This window comes from Oncorhynchus mykiss, chromosome 22 (assembly GCF_057628025.1).
Source record: "Oncorhynchus mykiss isolate SJ-2025 chromosome 22, ASM5762802v1, whole genome shotgun sequence".
In the NCBI taxonomy this organism is placed as follows: domain Eukaryota; kingdom Metazoa; phylum Chordata; class Actinopteri; order Salmoniformes; family Salmonidae; genus Oncorhynchus; species Oncorhynchus mykiss.
Window position 1 is genome coordinate 23,654,931 of NC_143043.1, and position 27,269 is coordinate 23,682,199.

The 27,269-nt window shown below is 40.3% G+C and overlaps 1 protein-coding gene across 1 annotated transcript in view; it reads right to left on the minus strand.

The window, feature by feature from the left end:
• LOC110501587 (inactive dipeptidyl peptidase 10) overlaps nucleotides 1-26,057 on the minus strand; it is a 313,751-nt gene extending 287,694 nt beyond the window's left edge. Inside the window, exon 1 of the mRNA XM_021579258.3 lies at nucleotides 25,542-26,057. Within this exon, the coding sequence (XP_021434933.1) occupies nucleotides 25,542-25,613 (72 nt within the window). The 5' untranslated portion in view covers nucleotides 25,614-26,057. The remainder of the gene's footprint in view (nucleotides 1-25,541) is intronic.
• Between the last annotated feature and the right edge of the window lie 1,212 nt (nucleotides 26,058-27,269).

The window sequence follows — 27,269 nt, forward strand, 5'->3', positions numbered from 1 at the left end:
GCAGATTACTTTTTTAGACCTTTATTTCATCTTTATTTAACTAGGCAAGTCAGTTAAGAACACATTCTTATTTTCAATGACGGCCTAGGAACGGTGGGTTAACTGCCTTGTTCAGGGGCAGAACGACAGATTTTCACCTTGTCAGGTCGGGGGATCCAATCTTGCAACCTTACAGTTAACTAGTCCAATGCAATAACGACCTGCCTCTCTCTCGTTGCACTCCACAAGGAGACTGCCTGTTACGCAAATGCAGTAAGCCAAGGTAAGTTGCTAGCTAGCATTAAACTTATCTTATAAAAAACAATCAATCATAATAATTAGTTAACTACACATGGTTGATGATATTACTAGATATTATCTAGCGTGTCCTGCATTGCATATAATCTGACTGAGCATACAAGCATCTAAGTATCTGACTGAGCGGTGGTAGGCAGAAGCAGGCGCGTAAACATTCACTCAAACAGCACTTTCGTGCGTTTTGCCAGCAGCTCTTCGTTGTGCGTCAAGCATTGCGCTGTTCATGACTTCAAGCCTATCAACTCCCGAGATGAGGCTGGTGTAACCGAAGTGAAATGGCCTAGCTAGTTAGCGTGCACTAATTGTCGTTGTGTTGCTGGTTCGAGCCCAGGGAGGAGCGAGGAGAGGGACGGTAGCTATACTGTTACACTGGCAATACTAAAGTGCCTATAAGAACATCCAATAGTCAAAGGTTAATGAAATACAAATGGTATAGAGGGAAATAGTATATAATTCCTATAATAACTACAACCTAAAACTTCTTACCTTGGAATATTGAAGATTTATGTTAAAAGGAACCACAAGCTTTCATATGTTCTCATGTTCTGAGCAAGGAACTGAAACCCCCTTTTGCTGTCATAACAGCATAACAGTCGGCGTTCCAATTCATCCTAAACGTGTTCGATGGAGTTGAGGTCAGAGCACTGTGCAGGCCAGTCAAGTTCTTCCATACAGATCTCGACAAACCATTTCTGTATGTATCTCGCATTCTGCACGGGGAAATTGTCATGCTGAAACAGGAAAGGCCCTTCCCCAAACTGTTGCCACAATGTTGGAAACAGAATTGTTTAGAATGCCATTGTGTGCTGTAGCGTTAAGATTTCCTTTCACTGGAACTAAGGGGCCTAGCCCGAACCATGAAAAAAAGCCCCAGACCAATATTCCTCCTCGACCAAACTTTACAGTTGCCACTATGCATTGGGAAAGGCAACGTTGTCCTTGCATCTACCAAAAAAAGATTTGTCCATTGGATTGCCAGGTGGTGAAGTGTAATTCATCCCTCCAGAGAACGTGTTTCCACTGCTCCAGAGTCCAATGGTGTAGGAGTTGCATCTACAACGTTGTATCTACAGTGCTTTGTTTTGGGACAAACTGGATCAAACTGGATCACTCAGTGTTCCATTGCGGCAATTGTTTGCTTGCCAAGGATTATAGACTTGAGATGGATTCCTTGATCACGCAGGTAGCCAGCCTACATAAGAAACACGGGAGAACGTGGTGTGGAATGTTTACCTTTTCTATGCCGGTGGCTGGACGGCATTCGCGCTTGTTGGACGCATGTCCGTATTGTTGTTTGTCGTTATCCATCTGGCCGGTGTTGCCTGGAGTTCGTTCGCCAGGGGAGCCATCTCCTGCCTCTTCTCCTCCATCTGATAGCGGAGTCAAAGGAGCACAGCAAGAGGAGCATGGCAATCAACGATGGTCGCATGTCGCGAGCCGTGGAAGCCGAAGACAGCGGCCTGCCGCAAAGTAGCCTAGACTCCCATCGAGAGGCCCGGAGCAGATACAAACAACAAATCGTTTTGCTGCCCTGGAGCCTGATCTTCCTGTACCTTCGTCACTGGGGGCACCTTTGTCTGCGGCCGCTGTGCTTATTCCTACTCCTTCCCCTACGAATCCGAAGTCGACCATCGGCATCCTTCCGTCCCTGCTCTGAATCGAGCAGGGCTTCTCCATCTGTCAGCCAGCACCATCCTGTGAAGCGTGGGATTGGGCGGTTTTCCTCGTCCTTCTCGCCAGCCGTGATTTTGGGCAGCTCCATGGTAAGAATTGTGACTGTTCCTGGTGCAAAAACAAGGCCTTATTCCAGAGTTTTAGTAAATGACATTACTAAGCTGCTCCTGAATGTACTACGCCAGGACATGGACATTGATTCTATCATAGTCCATGTGGGATTTAATGCCATTATGAAGGGCCGTGAACAGAGCTGATGTGAATATGACGCCGGAGGGGATGGCTGCTGTTTTATTGGCCCTTAACCAACTATGCTATTTTGTTAGTTTTTTGCGTTTTTTGTTGCCACGTTTCTTATGACCGAAAACAGCTTCTGGACATCAGAACAGTGATTTCTCACCTCAAATTGGCCGAATAGTTTTTCTTTCATGAGTAGGACAGGAAGAATATACTCCAAACACCAGAAGAGGCCCTCATCTCCGTCATTTGCTGGAGAAGGAAACTGAGATTTTGCAGAAAGAGATCAGGGCTAATCTGCTTTTGCCCTCCATACTGCTAGCTAACGTTGAATCGCTGGAAAATAAATGAGATGAACTGAAAGCACATATATCCTACCAACAGGGCATAAAAACATTTAATAACTGATGTTTCACAGAGTCGTGGCTGAATGATGACATTAATAACACACAGCTGGCGAGTTATACACTATCAGCAGGATAGAACAGCAGCCTCTGGAAGACACGTGGCGGGGGCCTATGCATATTTGTAAACAACAGCTGGTGCACGATATCTAAGGAAGTCTTGAGGTTTTGTTCACCTGATGTAGAGTATCTCATGATAAGCTGTAGACCACACTATCTACCTAGAGTTTTCATCTCTATTTTTCATAGCTGCCTACATACCATCACAGACCGATGCTAGCACTAAGACACCACTCAATGAGCTGTATACCGCCATAAGCAAACAGGAAAATGCTCATCCAGAGGCTGCGATCCTACTGGTCATGGAATTTAATGCAGGAGAACTTAAATCAGATTTACCTAATTTTTATCAGCATGTTAAAAATGTTAAAAACTACAGGACCGTTTTGCTAGCACAGACTGGAATATGTTCCGGGACTCGATGGCATTGAGTACACCACATCAGTCAAGGGCTTCAGCAATAAGTACATTGATGATGTCATCCCCATAGTGACTGTACATACAGTGGGGAGAACAAGTATTTGATACACTGCCGATTTTGCAGGTTTTCCTACTTACAAAGCATGTAGAGGTAATTTTTATCATAGGTACACTTCAACTGTGAGAGACGGAATCTAAAGCAAAAATCCAGAAAATCACATTGAATGATTTTGAAGTAATTAATTTGCATTTTATTGCATGACATAAGTATTTGATACATCAGAAAAGCAGAACTTAATATTTGGTACAGAAACCTTTGTTTGCAATTACAGAGATCATACGTTTCCTGTAGTTCTTGACCAGGTTTGCACACACCTCAGCAGGGATTTGACTCTGTACCGGTACCCCCCTGTATTTGTCTTGATATTGTTATTTTACTGCTGTGCTTTAATTACTTGTTACTTTTATTTCTTATTCTTATCCATATTTTTTTTAAATGCATTGTTGGTTTGGGGCTCGTAAGTAAGCATTTCACTGTAAGGTCTGCACCTGTTGTATTCGGCACGTGTGACTAATAAAATTGGATTTGATTGGATTAACCCGTTGTATAAAAGTGAAAGTACCCAAGAAGCCGGTGTTTGGAGGATATATTGGCATGGTTTGCCGGCCCTCGACTTTGTCTCATGCCAATATATCCTCCAAACACCGGCTCATCTGACACCTGTTTCCTTTTCGCTCAAATCCTGTAAGTTTTGCATGTTCTTTTCCTACGGCACATTGATCTGTAAATTCACATGCGAGGGCATACACACAAACACATATCAATTGTTTCCATAGTAGTTTTGGAGATTACTCTCTCTTTCTCCCCCTCTCTCCCGGTCTTTCTCTCTCCAGAGCTTTTTTCCACTGCCCCAAGCTGACTGAAGGAGAGAAGAAAAACATATATTTTTTCTGCAAACAAATATTTTTATAATATTCATTCTTAATACTACCAATGTCCATAATATTTCATTCTGGATCGGATAAAACAAATATTGGTGGCGATACCTACATGGCAGGGATAGGAGACAAGTACAGTTCCACCGGTTTTTACTTCAAATACTATTGAGTTCTTACAACCTTCTACCAAAGGTGAAACCCCAATCAATACCTTAGTAACACCAGAAGAACAAGGGTAGAACAGAGGAAAAAGAAAGGAGGAAGACCCTCTCAATCACACTTTTTTGGTGTAAGACATCACCCTTCTCCTTCTCCAACAGGATCGTAGGACCCCTGCCAACCAGCTTTGTTTGAGGGCAGAGAAAAAACAGGTGCAGTTCTCAGCAGTCAATGGCAATGGAGCATCTGCCTCTCACTCCACCGCTCATTTCATATTCTGTTTAAGGTCTAACCTTATAGCAGCAGATGGCTGCACCATGAAAACGGAGTGCCTTCAGAAAGTATTCATACCCCTTGGACTTTTTCCACATGATGTTGTGTTATAGCCTGAATTTAACACATCATGTCAGCATGGAATTTTGTTTTTAGAACTGTTTACAAATTAATTAGAAATGAAAAGCTGAAATATCTTGAGTCAATAATATTCAACACCTTTATTATGGCGAGCCTAAATAAATTGTTGCATGGACAGTGACTGTTGCAATAATAGTGGTTAACATTTTTGAATGACTACCCCATCTCTGTACCCCAGACATACAATACAATTACCTGGTAGGTCCCTCAGTCGAGTAGAGAATTTCAGGCACAGATCCAACCACAAAAACCAGGGAGGTTTTCAAATGCCTCGAAACAACTGTAAAGCAGGCACTGACTACCCCTTTGAGCATAAGGAAGTTATTAATTACTATTTGGATGATGTGTCAATACTCATAGTCACTACAAAGATTAAGGCGTCTGTCCTAAGTCAGTGATTTTACCATGAGGCCGATGGTGATTTTAAAACAGTTACAGAGTTGAATGGCTGTGATAGGAGAAAATTGAGGATGGATCAACATAATTTTAGTTACTCCACAATATTAAGATAAATTACAGAGTGAAAAAAGGAAACCTGTACAGAATACAAATATTCCAAAACATGCACCCTGTATGGATGCACTAAAGTAATACTGCAAAGAATTTGGCAAAAAATGAAAATGTTGTCCTGAATACAAAGTGTTAAGGGCAAATCCCACACAACACATCACTGTATAAGGCCTCCTCCACATTCACCTTGTAACTCAGAAAGAGAAGACAAGACCACCTGGGGTGACTCATTGTCTTAAAGAAGGAGAGGAATCATCCTCCATCCTTCAACACATTCAGAGGTAGTCTTTCTGTGTTATATGACAGCATAACTAACAACAGGCTATTCCCATTGACCAAAACCACATTTTCTGTTCTCCTTCGTTGAATAGTGTATGTTGTTCAAGGTTCAGGGAAATTATTTTGTTTCAATAGGCTCTATAGGTGAAGCTCTTATACATGGTTACATACTGTGTTTGACCTGTTATTGTACAAAATAATGAACAATACATTTGTGTCTAACTTCAAGGTGAGAGAATATGTCCATAGCTAAGCTACACTACGTGTTGCTATTTAACTGATCACTTTCCCTGACAAAGGGGAAGACAATGTTCCATTTGCACCCACTTATTGCTACAGGAGTTATTGAGAATCATATATATTCAAGTTAAGCAAAGTGAAATTCTGATGCTGAACAATGGGTAACAGTAGAAACAGTACATGTTTTAAAGAAAGAAGCACATTACTTCACACACATACAGTACATGTGTATGCATAACACAAAAATGAGGGAGAAACTAAAGGAATAGAACAGCTAATTTCAAGATGCAACACCTTCAACTGCTTGTGCCTCAAAGCCATGTTCTGGGCAACTTACCATATGTCAAGTGTCAACACTGTTTTGGAGATAATTATTCCAATGTTTTAACTTGCAACACATAAGTTAAAAAAATGCTAAACTAAAATATTCTTAGAAGTCACAATGTTTTGTTGAGAAGTTGGCTATGCACCAGATCTAATTAAAAATAAATCAAAGCACACCAACTGTACCTACAGTGGTATTGATTTGGCTATTTATATCACAGCTTTGTTGAATAGTCTATTCTGATAGGCCAAGAGGATGTTCAATAACTTAGAATAAAAGCATGATTACAAATGTAAAACCTGACTTGAAGTCGCTCCAACAAAGTCTCTGATTACTTTCCACAAAAATACACTACATGTTTCTCATTTGACTTACTGTTTCCCCAAAGGCAAATTGAAAAGGGTCTTCCAAGATGGCGTAGCAGTAGGATGTCTGTTTGTCTTGTCCCGTCCCATGTACATATATTTTTCTTCATATATATTTCATATACGTCTCCTATCCCTGCCATATAGGTATCGCCACCAATATTTGTTTTATCCGATCCAGAATGAAATATTATGGACATTGGTAGTATTAAGAATGAATATTATTATTATTTTTTATATTTTTTTTATCTCAATTTCCATCTACAGACTGAACATACTCCCCTGCAACCTGCCTCACCCAATTTGGTACGGATCTGCTATTTTTTACACTTTAGAACCGGAAGCTACTGCTAGTGGTCATCACTGTTAACTCGGACATCAGCCAGCCTCAGCCCGGTCAATCCCTGCCAGTCTGCACAGCGCGATATCAACCCAGAGCATATCGGACTGCTTTTTCTCTACCTCATCTCTGGATTCCTACCGCAAGCTCTGAACCTTTACACTGGATCATCGCAGCTAGCTAGCTGCTATCCGAGTGGCTACTCCTGGCTAACGTCTCTGTCCCGAAGCAAGCACCAGTTAGCCTGGAGCTAGCTGCTGTCCATAGAAATGTATAGATGGTGCACATCTGATCTTTGCTATAGATCGCTTACATGATAGCAAGGCCCATAGAAGGATTTCATGTCTAGTGGCAAGAGTGCTCTCTATACATCTCTATGGGTCCCTGTACGTGCTGTTGTCAGTATAACCAGAACCAGAACTTACAATGCATTCGGAAAGTATTCAGACCCCTAGACGTTTTCCACATTTTGTTACTTTTACAGCCTTATTCAAAAATGATTATTTTTTAAATGTCCACAATCTACACACAATACCCCTAAATGACCAAGCAAAAAAAGTTGAAACAAATATTTAGCAAATTTATTAAAAATATATATCACATTTACATAAGTATTCAGACCCTTTACTCAATACTTTGTTGAAGAACCATTGGCAGCGACTATAGCCTCGAGTCTTCTTGGGTATGATGCTACAAGGTTGGCACACCTGTGTTTGGGGAGTTTCTCCCATTCTTCTCTGCAGATCCTCTCGAGCTCTGTCAGGTTGAATGGGGAGCGTCACTGCACAGATATTTACTGGTCTCTCCAGAGATCGGGTTCAAGTCCGTGCTCTGGCTGGGCCACTCAAGGACATTCAGTGACTTGTCCCAAAGCCACTCGTGTTCTCTAGGTTGTGTGCTTAGGGTCGTTGTCCTGTTGAAAGGGGAACCTTCACCCCGGCCTGAGGTCCTGAGCACTCTGGAGCAGGTTTTCACCAAGGATCTCACTGTACTTTTTCCCCTGATCCTGACTAGTCTCCCAGTCCCTGCACCTGAAAAACATTTATCAGACCAGAGAATGTTCTTTCTCATGATCTGAGAGTCCTTTAGGTGCCTTTTGGCAAACTCCAAGCGGTCTGTATTGTGTCTTTTACTGAGGAGTAGCTTCCGTCTGGCTACACTACCATAAAGGCCTGATTGGACAACCATCTCTGCAGAGATGGTTGTCCTTCTGGAAGGTTATTCCCATCTCCACAGAGGAACTCTGGAGCTCTGTCAGAGTGACCATACGGTTCTTGGTCACTACCCTGACCAAAGCCCTACCCTGACCAAAGCCCACTACCCAATTGCTGAGTTTGCCCGGGTGGCCAACTCTAAGAAGAGTCTTGGTGGTTCCAAACTTCTTCCATCTAAGAATGATGGATGCCACTTCTTGTCCAATAAATTGAATTTACCACAGGTGGACTCCAATCAAGTTGTAGAAACATCTCAAGGATGAGCAATGGAAACAGGATACACCTGAGCTCAATTTCGAGTCTCAAAGCAAAGGGTCTGAATACTTATGTAAATAAAAAATGTTTTTTACATTTTTATTACATTTGCAAAAATGTCTAAAAAGCTGTTTTCGCTTTGTCATTATGGTGTAGTGTGTGTAGATTGAGGAGGATTTTTATTTATTTAATCAATTGTAGAATAAGGCTGTAACGTTACAAAATGTGGAAAAAGGGATGGGGTCTGAATACTTTCCAACTGCACTTTATATGATAATTAAGCACCCCATAGACTTGCACAGGAAAACAGCGCCACAGATGAAAAGGGAAATTAGTGATCAAACCTGAGTTAGTAAATAGCCTATCTTTGATAAAACGTGCGTGGCTCGCCTTGCTCCCCCCGACAATCAAACAAAGTGAGATTGAGATTTTTTACATGAAAGTAATGTAAAGTGATACAGTATAATGCATAATAGTGTAAAGTAATGCAATACTTAAATATAATGAGTAATTTGTAGTATATAACTTTTACAAGTAACTAGTCCTAACACTAGGTGAGGTGAAAATATGTTTTTCTCACATGTGAAAAGGAGGTGTGAAAAGGGAAAAAATGTATACATGTGAAAATGCGATGTGTTTTTTGTAAAAAAAAAACTGCAAACACAAACTTTTTGCATAGAAAAACATTGAGGTACTTTTTTTGCCAGAGCTTGTTTCAGCACAGAACTTTATGGATTGTCCTCCATCTTCATTTTGTTTGCATTTGATCATAACTCATCTAAGAACTAGTGAATTATTGATTATAAATGCATGGTATCATTTGTGTGTGTGTGTGTGTGTGTGTGTGTGTGTGTGTGTGTGTGTGTGTGTGTGTGTGTGTGTGTGTGCGCATCTGCCATTTGCAGTACTCCCTTGCTGGATGACATTTCAGGGTCATGTCTGCGTATGACATCACACAGCAAACAATGCTGTGGCATCCAACATCCAACATAGGACAAAATACAAGATACACACAAGTATTCACACACCTTGACATCTTCCACATTTGGTTGTGTTACAAAGTAGGATTAAAATGAATTTAATTATCATCTTTTGTCATCAATCCACACAAAATACTTCCACTGCCAAAGTGGAAGAAAAAGTCTAACATCTAACAAAAATCTATCAAATAAAACAGTAATGTATCTGGATTAGAACTCAGTCAACACATGTTAAAATCACTTTTAGCAGCAATTACAGCTGTGTCTTTTTGGGTCAGTCTTTAAGATCTTTCCACACCTGAATTGTGCAACATTGTCCCATTATTATTTTCAACATTCTTCAAGCTCTGTCAAATTGGTTGTGGATCATTGCTTGAAAACCATTTTCAGGTCATGCCATAGATTTTCAAGTAGATGTAAAACTGTACCTCGACCATTCTTACCCCAGTGTCTGGTGGAAAGCAGACTGACCCAGGTGTTACTATAGAATTTTGCCTGCTTGAAAATATAGAGAGAGGTAATGTGTTGTGTTGGATTTGCCCCAAACATAACATAATTGTAATCAGGAAAAAAAGTGAATTGCTTTGCCACATTTTTTGCACTATTACTTCAGTGTCTTGTAGCAAACAGGATGCTTTTTTTTAGTATTTTTATTCTTTACAGGCTTCCTTCTTTTCACTCTTAATTAGGTTAGTATTGTATTGTGGTAAGTAAGCCTGTAAGTTTGCATTTCACTGTAAGGTCTCCTGTTGTATTCGGCGCACGTGACAAATAAACTATGATTTGATTTGATTTTGAGTAACTACAATGTTGGTGATCCATCCTCAGTTATCTCCTATCCTAGTAACTGTTTTAATGTCACCATTGGTCTCATGAGGGGTTTCCTTCCTCTCCAGCAACTGAGTTAGAAAGGACACCTATATATTTCTAGTGACTGGGTGTATTGGTACACCATCCAAAGTGTAATTAATAACTTCACCATGCTCAAAAGGTACTGTGCCCTCTGTAATTATTGGGACAGTGAAGCATATATTCTTCTTTTGGCTCTATACTTCAAAAGATTGGAAATCCAGGTAATTCCTGCAATCTATCACACAATGAGGATGGCTGACGAGAAGCCTGCAAAGCGCCAGTTACCGGTATCTTTTTCGGGAAAATGTATTTGATAGATCTAGGGGATTGGGGAGAGAATGCACTAGATGCGCCTCAAAGCTCCTTTAACCCACCACTGCTGTTGTTTGGGACTGGGGGAGTAGACTGCAGGGATGAAGGGATCAAACAATGACTATGAGGTTATATAGTGTTGCCATCTTTAATTTGAGGGTATTCTCATTCATATCGAGTGAACCGTTTTGAAATTACAGCACATTTTGTACATAGTCCCCCATTTAGAGGAGCAAAATTATTGGGACAAATTCTCTTATACAGTATGTGTATTAAAGTAGTAAAATGTTAAGCTGTTAAGTCCCTAATTCATAGAACGCAATGACTGCATCAAGCTTGTTAAGTACATTTTTACACCTGATCTTATTTAGATTTGCCATAACAAAAGGGTTGGTTGCTTATTGACTAAAGACATTTCATCTTTACATTTCTTTATTAATTTGTAAGCATTTCGAAAAACAAATAATTCCACTTTGATTATGGGGTATTGTGTGTAGGAGAGTGAAAAAAGTATTTATTTAATCAATTTTAAATTTAGGCTGACAAAATAATTAGGGTCTTGAAGACATACAATAATTTATCATAAACTGTTATTGCAAATTTTGTCAAACATGTGTTTAAGTCAACATGTTATTTAAATAACAAAACAGCCTAAATGGCCTGCAATATACAGTTGCAAGAAAAAGTATGTGAACCCTTTGGAATTACCTGGATTTCTAAATCGTTTGTCAAACATTTTTATCTGATCTTCCTCTAAGTTGCAACAATAGACAAGCAAGCACAGTGTGCTTAAACTAATAAAACACAAATTATTGTATTTTTCTTGTCTATTTTGAATACACCATTGAAACATTAACAGTGTAGGTTGGAAATAGTATGGGAACCCCTAGGCGATTAACTTCCCCAAAAGTCAGCTAACCTGGAGTCCAATAAATGAGACAAGATTGGAGATGTTGGTTAGAGCTGCCCTGCAAAGTACAAAAACTCACAAAATGTGAGTTTTCTATTCACATGAAGCATTGCCTGATGTGAACCATGCCCCAAACAAAAGAGATCTCAGAAGACATAAGATTAAGAATTGTTGACTTGCATAAAGCTGGAAAGGGTTACACAAGTATCTCTAAAAGCATTGATGTTCATCAGTCCACGGTAAGAGAAATTGTCTACCAATGGAGAAAGTTCAGCACTTTTGCTACTCTCCCTAGGAGTGGCCATCCTGCAAAGATGACTGCAAGAGCAGAGCACAGAATGCTATCTGTCCTCCAACTTGATCTCAGCAGAAGTTGGGTGATGCCTCAGGATAATGACCCAAAACACAGAAGTAAATCAACAACAGAATGGCTTCAACAGAAGAAAATACACATTCTGGAGTGGCCCAGTCAGAGTCCTGACCTCAACCAGATTGAGATGCTGTGTCATGACCTCGAGAGTGGTTTACACCAGACATCCCAAGAATATTGCTGAACTGAAACAGTTTTGTAAAGAGGATTGGTCCAAAATTCCTCCTGACCGTTGTGCAGGTCTGATCCGCAACTACAGAAAACATTTGGTTGAGGTTATTGCTGCCAAAGGAGGGTCAACCGATTATAAAATCCAAGGGTTCACATACTTTTCCCACCCTACACTGTGAATGTTTACACAGCATGTTCAATAAAGACTTATAATTGTTTGTATGTTTTTAGATTAAGCAGACTGTGTTTGTCTATTGTTGTGACTTAAGTGAAGATCAGATCAAATTGTATAACCAATTTATGCATGAAATCCAGGTAATTCCAAAGGGTTCATATGCAATTTCTTGCCACTGTATGTCATCATATCATGGTTGACAGTCTCCAAAGACACCATAGCAAGTGAGATCAGCAAGAAAAGCATATCAAAGCAAGCATATCAAAGTATCAGAGTGATATCTGTAAAGTATGTCCACTTCAAATGGATCGAAAAATGTTGTATAAATGGAGTATAAAAATATCTTCAAAGATGGCTTGGTAAAGATCCAAACAGATTAAAAAAAATGTACCAGATGTATTACAACTTATTGTTGTAAATATTTTAAAGAGGAGGCTTTACAAAGTAAAGTCATATACTGTATTTGTTCAATTAATCTTTCCTGCCCTCTTTTATACTTGTGTCATATTAAGAACTAATGGTCTACAGAACTCTCAGCACAACTGTCAAAAGCTTAAATAACTTTTAATCACACCTCAAGCCTCAGTGCAGCCCCCAATGTCCCCTATTACAAACTCATGATACATTCACATCAGTCCATTTTGCCGCAGGCTCTAAAAGCTAGTTGAACCAAAGGGATGGTCAGTTCTGTTCCGGGGCTATAATGTACTTCAGGAATATGAAGAATATGAAGCCTCAGGGTTCAAGTCATTAGTATCTTCTGTGAGAACCAAATAATGATTCATTTCTGGTCTATACAGTAGTTGGTGATGGTATGTTAGATTCTGACGTGTTGCTTTTTTATAAGGAGTATTGGTTAAGGCGTAATCCTTGATATAGGGACAAATAAGCCACCTCTTGGGAAAAGGCTTTGACATGCAAATGAATGACAGATATTTCTCAACAAAACAACAAATTAGTGACATGTTAATCACCCATTCCTCAGTGAATAGAGAGTATGAGAAAGAATGAGAGATGCATTGCAGGCAGAGAATATATTCAGATCAGTTGGCATGCCGGCTATAATTTACAGAGTCACAGACTGGCAAGGTGATGCAGTTGTTCTTTTGAGGCACATTCAAGCAATCTATCACACAATGAGGATGGCTGACGAGAAGCCTGCAAAGCGCCAGTTACCGGTAGCTTTTTCGGGAAAATGTATTTGATAGATCTAGGGGATTGGGGAGAGAATGCACTAGATGCGCCTCAAAGCTCCATTAACCCACCACTGCTGTTGTTTGGGACTGGGGGAGAAGACTGCAGGGATGAAGGTAGAAGGTATATTGAGAGGTTTTGAAATGTCCCTGAAATTCAAAATCCAAGGTGCTTTGGGTGATTATTGTGGGTTAGAGAAAAATCAGGTGTTATATAGGGGCAATTCCATGATAAAGGAATTACACTCATACTCAGATTTTCCTACTTTAAAATGTATACCAAATAAAACTATTGATTTCAAAACAAGCCAAACCACAAACCAACTATGCACAAGACCTATTTAACAATTTGCCCAGAACATTTTACAAAAACACATTTACTGGAAAAACTGGGCCGATAGAATGTTTGGTAAAAGAATAAACTTTAAAAAATAAATAATAGCGTCTCAGCGTAATTACATTATGATGGAATTGCCCATAGGCAAGAATGTATTGTTGAAGTCAGAAGTTTACATACACCTGAGCCAAATAGATTTAAACTCAGTTTTTCACAATTCCTGACACTAAATTCTAGTAAAAATTCCCTGTCTTAGGTCAGTTAGGATCACCATTTCATTTTAAGAATGTGAAATGTCAGAACAATAGTAGAGAGAATGATTTATTTCAGCTTTTATTTCTTTCATCACATTTCCAGTGGGTCAGAAGTTTACATACACTCAATTCGTATTTGGTAGCATTGCCTTTAAATTCTTTAACTTGGGTCAAACGTTTTGGGTAGCCTTCCACAAGCTTCCCACAATAAGTTGGGTTAATTTTGTCCCATTCGTCTTGACAGAGCTGGTGTAACTGAGTCAGGTGTGTAGGCCTCCTTGCTCACACACGCTTTTTCAGTTCTGCCCACAAATTTTCTATAGGATTGAGGTCAGGGCTTTGTGATGGCCTCTCCAATACCTTGACTTTGTTCTCCTTAAGCCATTTTGCCACAACTTTGGAAGTATGCTTGGGGTCACTGTCCGTTTGGAAAACCCATTTGCGACCAAGCTTTAACTTCCTGACTGATGTCTTGAGATGTTGCTTCAATATATCCACATCATTTCCCTCTCTCATGATGCCATCTATTTGATGCGATCTATCAGTCCCTCCTACATCAAAGCCCCCCCAAAACATTATGCTGCCACCCCAGTGCTTCACAGGTAGTATGGTGATCTTCGGCTTGCAAGCCTACCCCTTTTTCCTCCAAACATAACAATGGTCATTAATGGCCAAACAGTTCCATTTTTATTTCATCAGACCAGAGGACATTTCTCCAAAAAGTACGATCTTTGCCACCATGTGCAGTTGCAAACCGTAGACTGGCTTTTTTATGGCGGTTTTGGAGCAGTGGCTTCTTCCTTGCTGAGAGGCCTTTCAGGTTATGTTGATATAGGGCTCGTTTTACTGTGGATATAGATACTTGTGTACCTGTTTTCTCCAGCATCTCCACAAGGTCCTTTGCTGTTGTTCTGGGATTGATTTCACTTTCGCACCAAAGTACGTTCATCTCTAGGAGACAGAACTTGTCTCCTTCCTGAGCGGTATGATGGCTGCGTGGTCCCATGGTGTTTATACTTGCGTACTGTTGTTTGTACAGATGAACGTGGTACCTTCAGGCACTTAGAAATTGCTCTGAAGGATGAACCAGACTTGTGGAGGTCTACAATTTTTTTTCTGAGGTCTTGGCTGATTTCTTTGGATTTTCCTATGATGTAGTTAAGAGGCACTGAGTTTGAAGGTAGGCCTTGAAATACATTCACAGGTACACCTCCAATTAACTCAAATGATGTCAATTGGCCTATCAGAAGCTTCTAAAGCTATGACATCATTTTCTGGAATTTTCCAAGCTGTTTATAGGCAGTCAACTTAGTGTATGTAAACTTCTGACCCACTGGGATTGTGATACAGTGAATTATAAGTGAAATAATCTGTCTGTAAACAATTGTTAGAAAAATTACTTGTGTCATGCACAAAGTAGATGTCCAAACCAACTTGCCAAAACTATAGTGTGTTAGCAAGAAATTTGTGGAGTGGTTGAAAAATGAGTTTTGATGAACTTCCGACTTCAACTGTATGTACTTTTTTTGATCCTTTATTTAACCAGAGAAGTCACATTGAGATATACATCTCTTGTCCAAGAGAGCAGCAAACATATTATAATTACACAATAGACACATTAGAACATATCAATGAATGGGAGTTAAAACAGTGCAAAGTGCAGAACATAGATTATGCTATCTTTGGTCAGCTGCCCTCCAATGAATTATTTCAAATGATCAATCTGAATAAAATATAGTTTTAAGACTTTCTGAAAGGTGTTTCAAGATGTTGGGGCAGCAAATCTCAAAGCACTCTTAACAGATTCAGTTCTTGTGTTGGAAAGTGTCAGAACAGGATGTTCATCCATGTTTCAAGGATTGTAGCATTTGAAATATCCTAATGTCACAGAATACTACCAAACACTGCAATTATACTACCAACACTAACATCCCGGCAAAAAATTCTGGTTTAAACCATGTAAAGACATATTTTTCATGACGAGATCAAGATATCATGGGAAAGACATCATTAATACCTATGTAAGACTGCTGTTCATTGACTACAGCTCAGCATTCAACATCACAGTACCCTCCAAGCTCATCATCAAGCTGGAGGCCCGGGGTCTCAACACCGCCCTGTGCAATTGTGTCCTGGACTTTCTAACGGGCCACCCCCAGGTGTTGAAGGTAGGAAACAACATCTCTAGTTCACTGACCCTCAACACTGGGGGCCCAAACAAGGGTGCGTGCTCAGCCCCCTCCTGAAACTCCCTGTTCACCCACGGCTGCGTGACCATGCACGCCTCCAACTCAATCATCAAGTTTGCAGATGACACAACAGTAGTGGGCTTGATTACCAACAACGACGAGATAGCCTACAGGGAGGAGGTGAGGGCACTCAGAGTGTGGTGTCAGGAAAACAACCTCTCACTCAACGTCAACAAAACAAAGGAGATGATCGTGGACTTCAGGAAACAGGAGAGGGAGCGCCCCCATATCCACATCGAAGGGACAGTGGTGGAGAAGGTGGAAAGTTTTAAGATCCCCGGCGTACACATCACAGACAAACTGAAATGGTCCACCCACACAGACAATGTGGTGAAAAAGGTGCAACAGCGCCTCTTCAATCTCAGGAGGCTGAATAAATGTGGCTTGTCACCCAAAACCCTGACAAACTTTTACAGATGCACAATCGAGAGCATCCTGTCAGGCTGTATCACAGCTTCTAAACAGCAATCTCTAACTCAGAGAGGCTGCTGCCTATATTGAGACCAAATCACTGGCCACTTTAATAAATGGATCACTAGTCACATTAAACAATGCCACTTTAATAATGTTTACACATCTTAAATTACTCGTATCACATGTACGTATATACTGTATTTTATACTATCTATTGCACCTTGCCTTTGCTGCTCGGCCATCGCTCATCCATATATCCATATACTTATATGTACATATTCTCATTCACCCCTTTAGATTTGTGTGTATTAGGTAGTTGTTGGGGAATTGTTAGATTACTTGTTAGATATTACTGCACTGTAAGTACTAGAAGCACAAGTATTTCGCTACACTCGCATTAACATCTGCTAACCATGTGTATGTGGCCAATACAATTGGACTTGATATTTTGGTTAAGACAACCAGGTTAAAACGTATTTTCTGGTTGCAAAAAATACATTCACAAAAGGTCCTTATACAACCAGTGTACAACCTAACCATGATGTCATAAAAGACATCACAATATCGTCAGTGCAACCAGTTTTGCGCACTGGGGGTCACCACAGTCGATTCAACTTCACTCATTATTCTTCTTCAATCTTCACATCCTTCCACCATGAAAACCCACATTCCTCCCTCTTCACTCCAGTCTCACCGTCTCTATTTTCTCCATCACAACCCTCAGTCTGTCTTCCACAATCCTATCAGCCCATTATTCAGTTACTGGCCTCCATCACTCCTCCATTATAGGGTCCATTAACCCCTACTTCCCCTCACTGCGACCCTTCATCATCCAGCCTTCACTACAACTTCATATCATCACACGTCTGCATCATCCCCATACTGCGAAATATGAAACAGTTAGGCCTATCACTTTGGTTTTGTCATATCTAATGGTGTTATGTTATGATGTGCTATATTTCCACACGGTAAAATTAAGTTCACCGCAAATTCACTACAGAAATGTGTGCCTGTCATATGTTTCTCTCTCACTGTGCTCTTTTTAATTGTGAATAAATAAGTGCCGTCGTTTATAATGATTTAATGATCATGATTACTAATTGATGAACTTCTGAGATTAGTTTTACCCCACTGTGTAAACTCAATTAGTAATATATAAATATTGGTTTCTCTGATATGCAATTACTTTCCCCAAAAGCTCTCTAACTCAAAATTGCTTTCTCTCAAACAGTGAATATCTGAGGTTTGAGTTATTGAACTTTGCAAGTGAATTTTGTACATGACAATTGTGATTGCTTTCTCTCAGTTTCTCAGTTTGTAAGTGGCTGTGATTGCTGTATTGGGCCCTGGGGGAGGGGGATAGCAATACTCACCCAAATTTCTCCAACTATGTGTGAGTGGACTTATTTATCTGATTCTTAAAGCAAAATCAGCCCAAAACAATCTTCAGTTCTGCATAGAGTGCAATGTAACAGGGTGAGGGGTCCAGAAGGTCTGATACAATCACACTCACTCACACGTGTCATCATAAAGAGACAATGGTAAGAATGTGAGCAGTTCTCAATAACAACACTTTTATAAGACAGCTAAGACACCCTTTAGTGGGAAGGGGATGTAAATCCATCATAGCACCCCACCTATGCCTATATGACAGCCAGCCCTGCTATTGTACAATAATATTGCACTTTTATCACCTTATCAGTAAGGCGGCTGGTTATCCCAGACAACTACAGCCTCTAAAGCCTTGGCTTTACTGACATCCGCCCCCCCACACAAGAATTACAGGAAATTAGCTTTAAAACTGCAACATGTTCTCTCAGCCTCATGGCAAAATTGTAGGATTTTTTTAAAATTATAGTAAAAAAATATATATTGCATTATTTGAGCTTAAAATGTACTTTTAGGGGAATTTTCTAAGGGGAAATATTTGTTTGGGGAATTTTCTAAATACTTTCAATATCATTAATTTCCATTTTGGCTCTATGCCTGGAAATGCCCCAAAAAGGTTGACATTGTCCCCTCTTTCAAGGACCTCTGAGCTCTAAAACAGCAACATTTTTTCTCAGCCTCACAACAAAATGTGTAAAATAGCATGAGATTAGCTATTACATTTTTCTGACCAGGCGGGGGCCCCGCAAAGCTGCGCTAGGCCACTGCTTTGCTTCCTGCTTTCTGATGGGGCCGGTTTAGTTTATCTCCCTATCTGTGCTTGGATGGACCTGTCACTTTTAAGCACCAGATTATGGGAAATGCAGATGCCTACAGGAGCCTCAAAGTTAAAGCCCACAAAAAATCTGCTGCCTCTTCTTCATTGGATTGTGTATATAAAGAGAAATAGAATGTGAGCAATTAAGAGTATCAACGAGTCTGGTTAAGATCCAAAACACTGACAGGGGGAGGTCACGCACTGGGACAGAGATAAGCTTTTGTTTGACACGGAGGTGGCCTAAAGATTTATCCAACTGTGTTGAAAAGTATGGTAAATTGGTTCCTCTTGTTTAAGGATCTAATACAGGATCCAGGACAGGTTCGCATGAGATGACGGAATAGTTAATAGTGTTACATGCTGTTATGTTGTCTGGAGTTTGAAATACTGCTGTGCCCTCAATTTGAACCAAGCACAATTTGTACTCTAGCGTTCTAAACATAACAGTATTTTCTGAAGGAAAGTAGCCCACAATACGTGAGGTGTTGGGTCTTTCACTGTCAATAATTGTAATATTTCAATACATCAACATTAAAGATCCCGTGGAGATCCTTTTGTCTTGGAGTGTCTCACTGCCATTCAGGTTTCAAGTATGCTCCTGAGCTTTCCTCTCAAGAACAAAGGATAGGTTACATAAATCAGCCAGCCTAGTGTTCTTTCCTATTTCAGCACCATACTGCTGTCCCAGTACTGCCGAGTCTTAGTGACTGAGGCGCAACATGGTTTAAAATTTCCCATGTTTTCCTCAAATCCTGGTTGGAGGATTCCGGATTTCCTGCTTATTCTCTCCTGATTCCGGGTATCCTCCAACAATTAGGTTGGGTATAATCAGCGACCGACTGTGTTGCTTGTTCAAGTTGCATCAGGGACAACTGTAGCATTTTAGGTACACTTATTCTTACACTTATTCTTATTCTTTTTTTTTTTTTCATTTTAAAATGAATGATTTTAGCTAACCCCTTTTCTCCCCAATTTCGTGGTATCCAATTGTTAGTAATTACTATCTTGTCTCATCGCTACAACTCCCTCGTACGGGCTCGAGAGAGACAAAGATGGAATGCCATGCATCCTCCAAAACACAACCCAACCAAGCCGCACTGCTCCTTAACACAGCCCGGAAGCCAGCCACACCAATGCATCGGAGGAAACACCGTGCACCTGGCTACCTTGGTTAGTGCGCACTGCGCCCGGCCCGCCACGGGAGTCGCTGGTGCATGATGAGACAAGGATATCCCTACCGGCCAAACCCTCCCTAACCCGGACGACGCTAGGCCAATTGTGCGTCGCTGCGACAGAGCCTGGGCGCGAACCCAGGGTCTCTGCTGCAATGCAGTGCCCTAGACCACTGCCCCACCCGGGAGGCCCTCTAACCCTTATTCTAAACTTAAGCTAATTCACCTAACCTATGTCATCTAACCTTTCATGTAAATTATCCTAACTTTTGTTGTTAGTTCTCCTAACCACCAAAGTAACTTCTGCCCATAATTTTATTTTGTAGTTACTATGCAACAAGCAACCTGGTCTCAGAGAAAGACGTATAAATGTATTGTATGACCAGGTAAAACGTACGATACTATATGTCCTGCTATTGACTGCTATTCCATTCATAATGTTATCTAACGTAACATATACTAAATGGGTACGTACAGAATTATTTGAATGGCCCTAGACCATGTTTGGCTGATGTGGTCCTGTACAGTGGGGAGAACAAGTATTTGATACACTGCCAATTTTGCAGGTTTTCCTACTTACAAAGGCTGTAGAGGTCTGTAATTTTTATCATAGGTACACTTCAACTGACAAAAATCCAGAAAATCACATTGTATGATTTTTAAGTAATTAATTTGCATTTTATTGCATGACATAAGTATTTGATACATCAGAAAAGCAGAACTTAATATTTGGTACAGAAACCTTTGTTTGCATGCGCTGCAGAATTTTAATCCATGACGGCGTAGTGTGTTACTAATGGTTTTCTTTGAGACTGTGGTCTCAGCTCTCTTCAGGTCATTGACCAGGTACTGCCGTGTAGTTCTGGGCTGATCCCTCACCTTCCTCATGATCATTGATGCCCCACGAGGTGAGATCTTGCATGGAGCCCCAGACTGAGGGTGATTGACCGTCATCTTGAACTTCTTCCATTTTCTAATAATTGCACCAACAGTTGTTGCCTTCTCACCAAGCTGCTTGCCTATTGTTCTGTAGCCCATCCCAGCCTTGTGCAGGTCTACGATTTAACCCTGATGTCCTTAAACAGCTCCCTGGTCTTGGCCATTGTGGAGAGGTTGGAGTCTTTTTGATTGAGTGTGTGGACTGGTGTCTTTTATACAGGTAACGGGTTCAAACAGGTGCAGTTAATACAGGTAATGAGTGGAGAACAGGAGGGCTTCTTAAAGAAAAACTAACAGGTCTGTGAGAGCCGGAATTCTTACTGGTTGGTAGGTGATCAAATACTTATGTCATGCAATAAAATGCAAATTAATTACTTAAAAATCATACAATGTGATTTTCTTGATTTTTGTTTTAGATTCTGTCTATCACGGTTGAAGTGTACCTATGATACACAGACCTCTACATGCTTTGTAAGTAGGAAAACCTGCTAAATAGGCAGTGTATCAAATACTTGTTCTCCCCACTGTATATGGCAGAATGCTAACAAGAGCACTTATGTAGGCAGGCTTGGCCTGTACAATAACAAGGTAATTGAATAACAAGGACTGTTGATGGCAGAGGTTGTATCGCTGCAATCAGGGCTAAGGGCTAACACAACACCCACAAGAAGCATGCAATGTCAAACCAACTTGGTTAGTTTGAAATCTCTCTAATATCAATCTGGAGTCAAATATTTGACACTGCATATGTGACACACCACATGAATTCAGTCTTACGTAGCAAAATTTGTTTTTTACATTGGTAAAATTAGCGACTCAGAGCCAAAAAATTGTATATCAGACACTGCATTTTTGAGGAACAATGGGAAAGTAATTCTGCTTTGAAAATTGATAAACTTGTAAACTCACATTTTAGAAAAGGACCTTTGAATGTTTTGGTACCTACTGGAGAGCTCTCCTTTGTCCACACCCATTCAGCATTGTTCACATCCTTTTAAGCCAGCCCCACCCATCTCTTTAAGGATTCACATGTGAGGTCATGTGCTAAACAGTGAGTAGTGTAGTAAAGATTAAGACTAAAACTGGCCTACAATAAGGACAACTTCCAGGAAAAAAATATTTGATAATACTATTGCATTGTCCTCTGCAGAGTTATTGAGGAAGTTAACCACTCACTGCAAGTGCTCATGCTTCAGGTGTAACCTGTGCTTGCTTGGGCCAGCTTTATTTTTGATAGGAGGCATTACAAATCTGTTGTTCTGCCCCTGAACAGGCAGTTATCCCACTGTTCCTAGGCCATCATTGAAAATAAAAATGTGTTCTTAACTGACTTGCCTAGTTAAGTAAAGGTAAAATAAAAAATGAAATAAATTAGACCATTCTTCTTGTATGACTGGTGGAGGAGAGTCAGGATATTCCATTGATGCTGAAAGACAAAATCCAGATACAAATATTTTAGCAATATTATACAATAGATGTGACATGGCATTCTGAGTTAAACATCACTACATACAGTTCATACACGTAATGTTAGTTAGCTAGCCAGCCATCTAACCTCAGCTGGCTAGCTAACAGCAAGCTTTAATTATAAATAGAAAAAAACGATTGTCATAGCTAGCTAAAGTTCACCAAATAGGTTCAATGTTAGCTAGTAAGCCAGCCATCGAACTTCAGCTGGCTAGCTAACAGCAAGCTTTAACTTGCAATGAAAACAACTTTCTAACTACATTAGAAACGTATAATATCTGAAACTGTATCTAGATTCTTACCAGTATACATAGTTGAAAGCTTCACAGCAGACTGCAACCCTTTTTAATAAATAGACGTCTTGTCGTTTCCTTTTAGTTTGCACAGCTTGTTTGGCTCGTTGTGTCAAGTCACTCTGGTTCACACTGGCCGTGTGCAATGCCATAAGAATCATCAGATCTTTCTCCCTCTCTGTCACGGATGCCATGGTTGCCTTTAGTTTGAAGATGTAATCCGGAAACATGTTTTACACAACAGCCTTCTGTGTTCTCTTTGACTCCCTATGCATTTGCAATCAAATGCCAAAATTCTATTAATCTCCTTATCATACTCTGCTTCTACCAGATATTCCACTGATTTCAAAACTCGGTTAACATCTCCGTGACAACACTATTGTTTGCCGTTTCTTCCCCATCACTGTCATCAGAAGACTCTACAATGTCTTATTCAATGAAAATGTAACCTAAATCAGGGATTTCCTCATTGTTTGATTAATTTCCAGTGTCAGAGAGAGTCGGCATGGCACGATCGTCTTCCAGAAAGTAGTCCATCACAACTTTTTCCCACTGACCTTTGTTGATAGCACCTGATAAATTCAGGGGAACAATATTTGCAGTTCTCCATGGCTAACGTTATATATTTCGAAAAAACTGCAGTAGAAAGGTTTATCTATGCACAAACAGCCATTTTATAGACAAAAGATGCTACACCGCAGACCAATCCAGACCTATCTCTCGGCATGTCCAGCCCACTCATTATCTCAGCCAATCATGGCCAGTGAGAAGGTTGCTTACTTTTTCTGTGGCTAAACCAAACTAGGCTCCTAATTTAACCATTTTATTTGTATTTACAGATTCATTTTTTTTATTTTTTACCTTTACTTAACTAGGCAAGTCAGTTAAGAACAAATTCTTATTTTCAATGGTGGCCTAGGAACAGTGGGTTAACTGCCTGTTCAGGGGCAGAACGACAGATTCGTACCTTGTCAGCTCGGGTATTGGAACTTCGGTAACTAGTCCAACACTAGGCTACCCTGCCGCCCCATGGCATGCACGTTTGTTATTAAGACACCTGAACGTTCACATGTTCGAGAAGGCATTTCTGTCAAAAAAAGCATTTTGATAAAGAAATATTTTTTACGTTCAAACGGCTCTCCTGTGAAGAGGTGACTTGCGACATACACCTCGTTTCCTGAATTGGGTCACATAAGACCCAAGATGTGTGATTATATGTATAAGACTTCATGATGCAACATGTTTACATTTGCCAGCCCAAGACAAGTCACCTGTCAGCATGTCTGGAAAATTGTTTTCAGCTTTCAAACTATATTCAACAAAGCAGGTGGAGAGAAGGGCTGTCATTGAGTAATGTATCCACCAACTCGATGACAAATCAACTGCATGCACATTTCTATTTTGAATGTCATTCCCAAATATGCATACATACATTTTGAAGTAAAAATCTATAAAGTTTCCTCCATCAAAAATTTGACCCATAGGAGTTTGAGGTTGAAAAGGGATTGAGAACCCGTGCCAAAATCAATAACACTGTTGAGTCACTGTGGAAGACCATATCAAAATCAAATCAAAGTGTACTGCTCAGGTACACAGATTTGCAAATGTTATCGCATGTGGAGCAAAATGCTGATGTTTTTAGCTCAAACAGTGCAGTAATAATATATAGCAATATAGAACAATGCAACCATAATGCAAAAAGTAAAACAATTAAATTAAGAAATATCAGAATGAGCCATGTCAGAGTCCAGAATATGTATATTACTGCACACCAACACAAATTCTTACCCCTTCAACCAAGATTATGAAAAAAAACGGGGACAGGCTGCGGTTGTGTGGTGTATGGTTACAATAGCCTACTGATAGAGGCAAGCATGGAGACACTTTGGAGTTTCAGTATCACATTTTTGGGGGGCATCAATAAAATATCAAGCACCATGAAGTACATTCCTCCAAAAACTACAACATAGCACAGGAGGTGAAATAAGAATTGAATGAATTAATCTATTCACACAGTCAAAATGTGGCATTTCCATGGAAGGCTAGAGTAACACAATGCACAATTAATTCGGAAAATAATATACCTATATTATTCTGCTTAACTTGCATTCTTATGAGAGAAAGAGAGAGAGACCTACTCAAACAGTCGCCAAAAGACGCAGAGCACATCTTCATGAACATTGATTGACTTACTCTTAACAGGTCGATGTCGCCCAAATTCCCTTGCGCAAGATTTCCCAAACAAAGTCGCCAAGGGGTGCACGTTTTAGTTTTAGCCCTTGCACTACACAGATGATTCAAATAATAGACTAATTATTAACCTTTAACCATTTGAATCAGCTGTGTAGTGTTAAAGCAAAGACTAAAAGGTGCACACCTTGCGGTCCCGAGGACCGAGTTTGGGAAACGCTGCCCGAGACGTCATCACATACATTAATGCTCATTAAGCAATCTGTTAAGCTTTATATGGCACCTTACTGTAATAACCTTTTTGGTGGCTTAACGAAAAGATCACCACATGTCATCATATTTTTATATTTCTATCAAAGTGGCTGGGAATCGATATGCACTCTACAAAGGAAGACTTTGGAAGCATATACACCCCCCCTCTTATGTTTCGCTCTCGACGTGATGTGAATTTGAAATAGTTGTACTGCAGTATTGTTTGTCGCTACAATGCTGTTTATGCCATAAAATATGTGCATTTGGCTTTAACATATTGTTGAACATGCTGAACAGTATTCAACATACTGCCATTGGTGAAAGGGATCTTCATATATCCTAATCTATGTGGTAGTACCGCAACATTTCTCAAACAGAAACCCACCTAAAAGCAACAATAGACACCTAACAGAGAATCAACTAAGTCATGTTTATAGCCACACATCTAAACATGATCCAACATGATAATGTAAGGCAGCCCAAAGAGTTCTTGTCTCTTTGCGCAAAGCTTTCCATCACCACAAAGTTACTTATGCGCATAGAGGTGCTCACATGGAACTTCTTGTTATTTTACGTAATGACCCAAGCGTAATAACCCAAGTTTAAATGGGGCAACAATAATGTTTCAAACTCATTTAAATTATACAATGTCCTGGAGATATAAAGTTCATACCTTGGCCATAGCCTTCGAAGACGCAGAAGACTGGTATTTCAATTGGTGCGAAACGCCGGCAGTTTGGTTCATCTTGGAAACCTAAGAGACGTTCCTATCCAAAAAATGTAAAACACCTGGTAAACACGACCAAATTAAAATATAAACCAGGCACCGTCTATGAAGCAACTCCCCGTTGGATATGTGGACTCCGATTATTTGACGACTGACACTTTCACCACCCGAGAGTCGTGTATACCGCGCGCAACTGGCTTCTCCTCTCCCTATCTCTCCCTATCCAGCGATCGTTGTAAGTGGGTGCAGTGCCGGCGCATATGCTATCTGGTACTTGCGGCGCTGTCTGTAGTTTGAGCCACAGCACCACAAACCAAAACAGCCTTTGGGAAATAGGAAATCGACGAGACATGCTTAGTTTAAATTGTCATCAATTTACTCGGAATCATTCTTACTTGAGAGGGAAGTAGAGCTAACAAATGATGCTACTCATCAACACAATGCACCATTAAGTAATGCCCATTGGATGTTATCCTTATGATCAGGTTTTACAGCATAAAGCATACTATTACCCAGGTGGACTAGTCAATAGCTAAGGTGTTCTAAATGGATTACAAAAATAGAGTTGATGACTAAAATCTAATTAGTTAATGGTTTGTGGCAGGTATTACTTCCACCACTTCCAACAGCAACTTTTATGGAGAGGGGGAAAGCTAGGAAAATTTGAATATTTTACAGGCTTGGACAGAAATATGTTTTTCATGACACAGTGAGTAAATGTGTCTGCATTGGCCTTCAGAACCTGAATAATCATTTTTCTACAAGCCTCCCGTGACACAAGGCCTCAGTGTGTGTGTGTGTGTGTGTGTCTGTGTGTGTGTGTGTGTGTGTGTGTGTGTGTGTGTGCGTGCGTCCGTGCGTGCGTGTGCGTGTGCGTGCGTGTGTGTGTGTGTGTGCGTGTGCGTGTACAATGCGACAGAGTGATTTTGCTTCCCCTTTCATCTATTATCCTTTTTTTCTCATTTTTCCCCCTTTGTCTATTGTCTCCTTATCCTCTCTCTTGTCTGTCTGTCTGTCTTCTTTCGATCTATTGTCTCCTTCCTCTGTTTTCCTTCCCCACTGATCTCCCTCTTCTCTCTTCTGTCTCTCTTGTCCCATGCTTGCACTTGAGCAGATGCCTCTAGGCTCCCTCCAGTGTTCCTCTGTATCAGAGGATGGGAGTGTTAATTGAACAGTTGTGCCGCATCTGTTCTCTCATCATGTACGGTTATCAGCGGGCTCATCAAAAGGCATGTTACACTATGCCTCTCCATGGCATTTTGAATTGCGTTTCGCATATGAGGGTTGCATATCAATGTCCATAGTACATGTGAAATGCAAAAAATGCCCACCATTCATGGTTTTTAACATACTAAAAACCATATACTTTTAGTATCTTTCCATTTGATTGAATATGCCGATATGCAGGGTCTCAAAGGAGAATAAGAGGTTTAAAGGGTGTGTGTGTGTGTGTGTGTGTGTGTGTGTGTGTGTAGTGTTTCTGGTGTGTGTGTGTGTGTGTGTGTGTGTGTGTGTGTGTGTGTGTGTGTGTTTCTTGTGGAAGAATGGTGTTGAACCCCTCCAATAGAATTCCAGAGACATTTAGAATCTATGCCAAGGTGCATTGAGGTTGTTCTGGCGGCTTGTAGTGGCCCAACCCCCTTTTTAAGATGCTTTATGTTGGTGTTTCCTTTA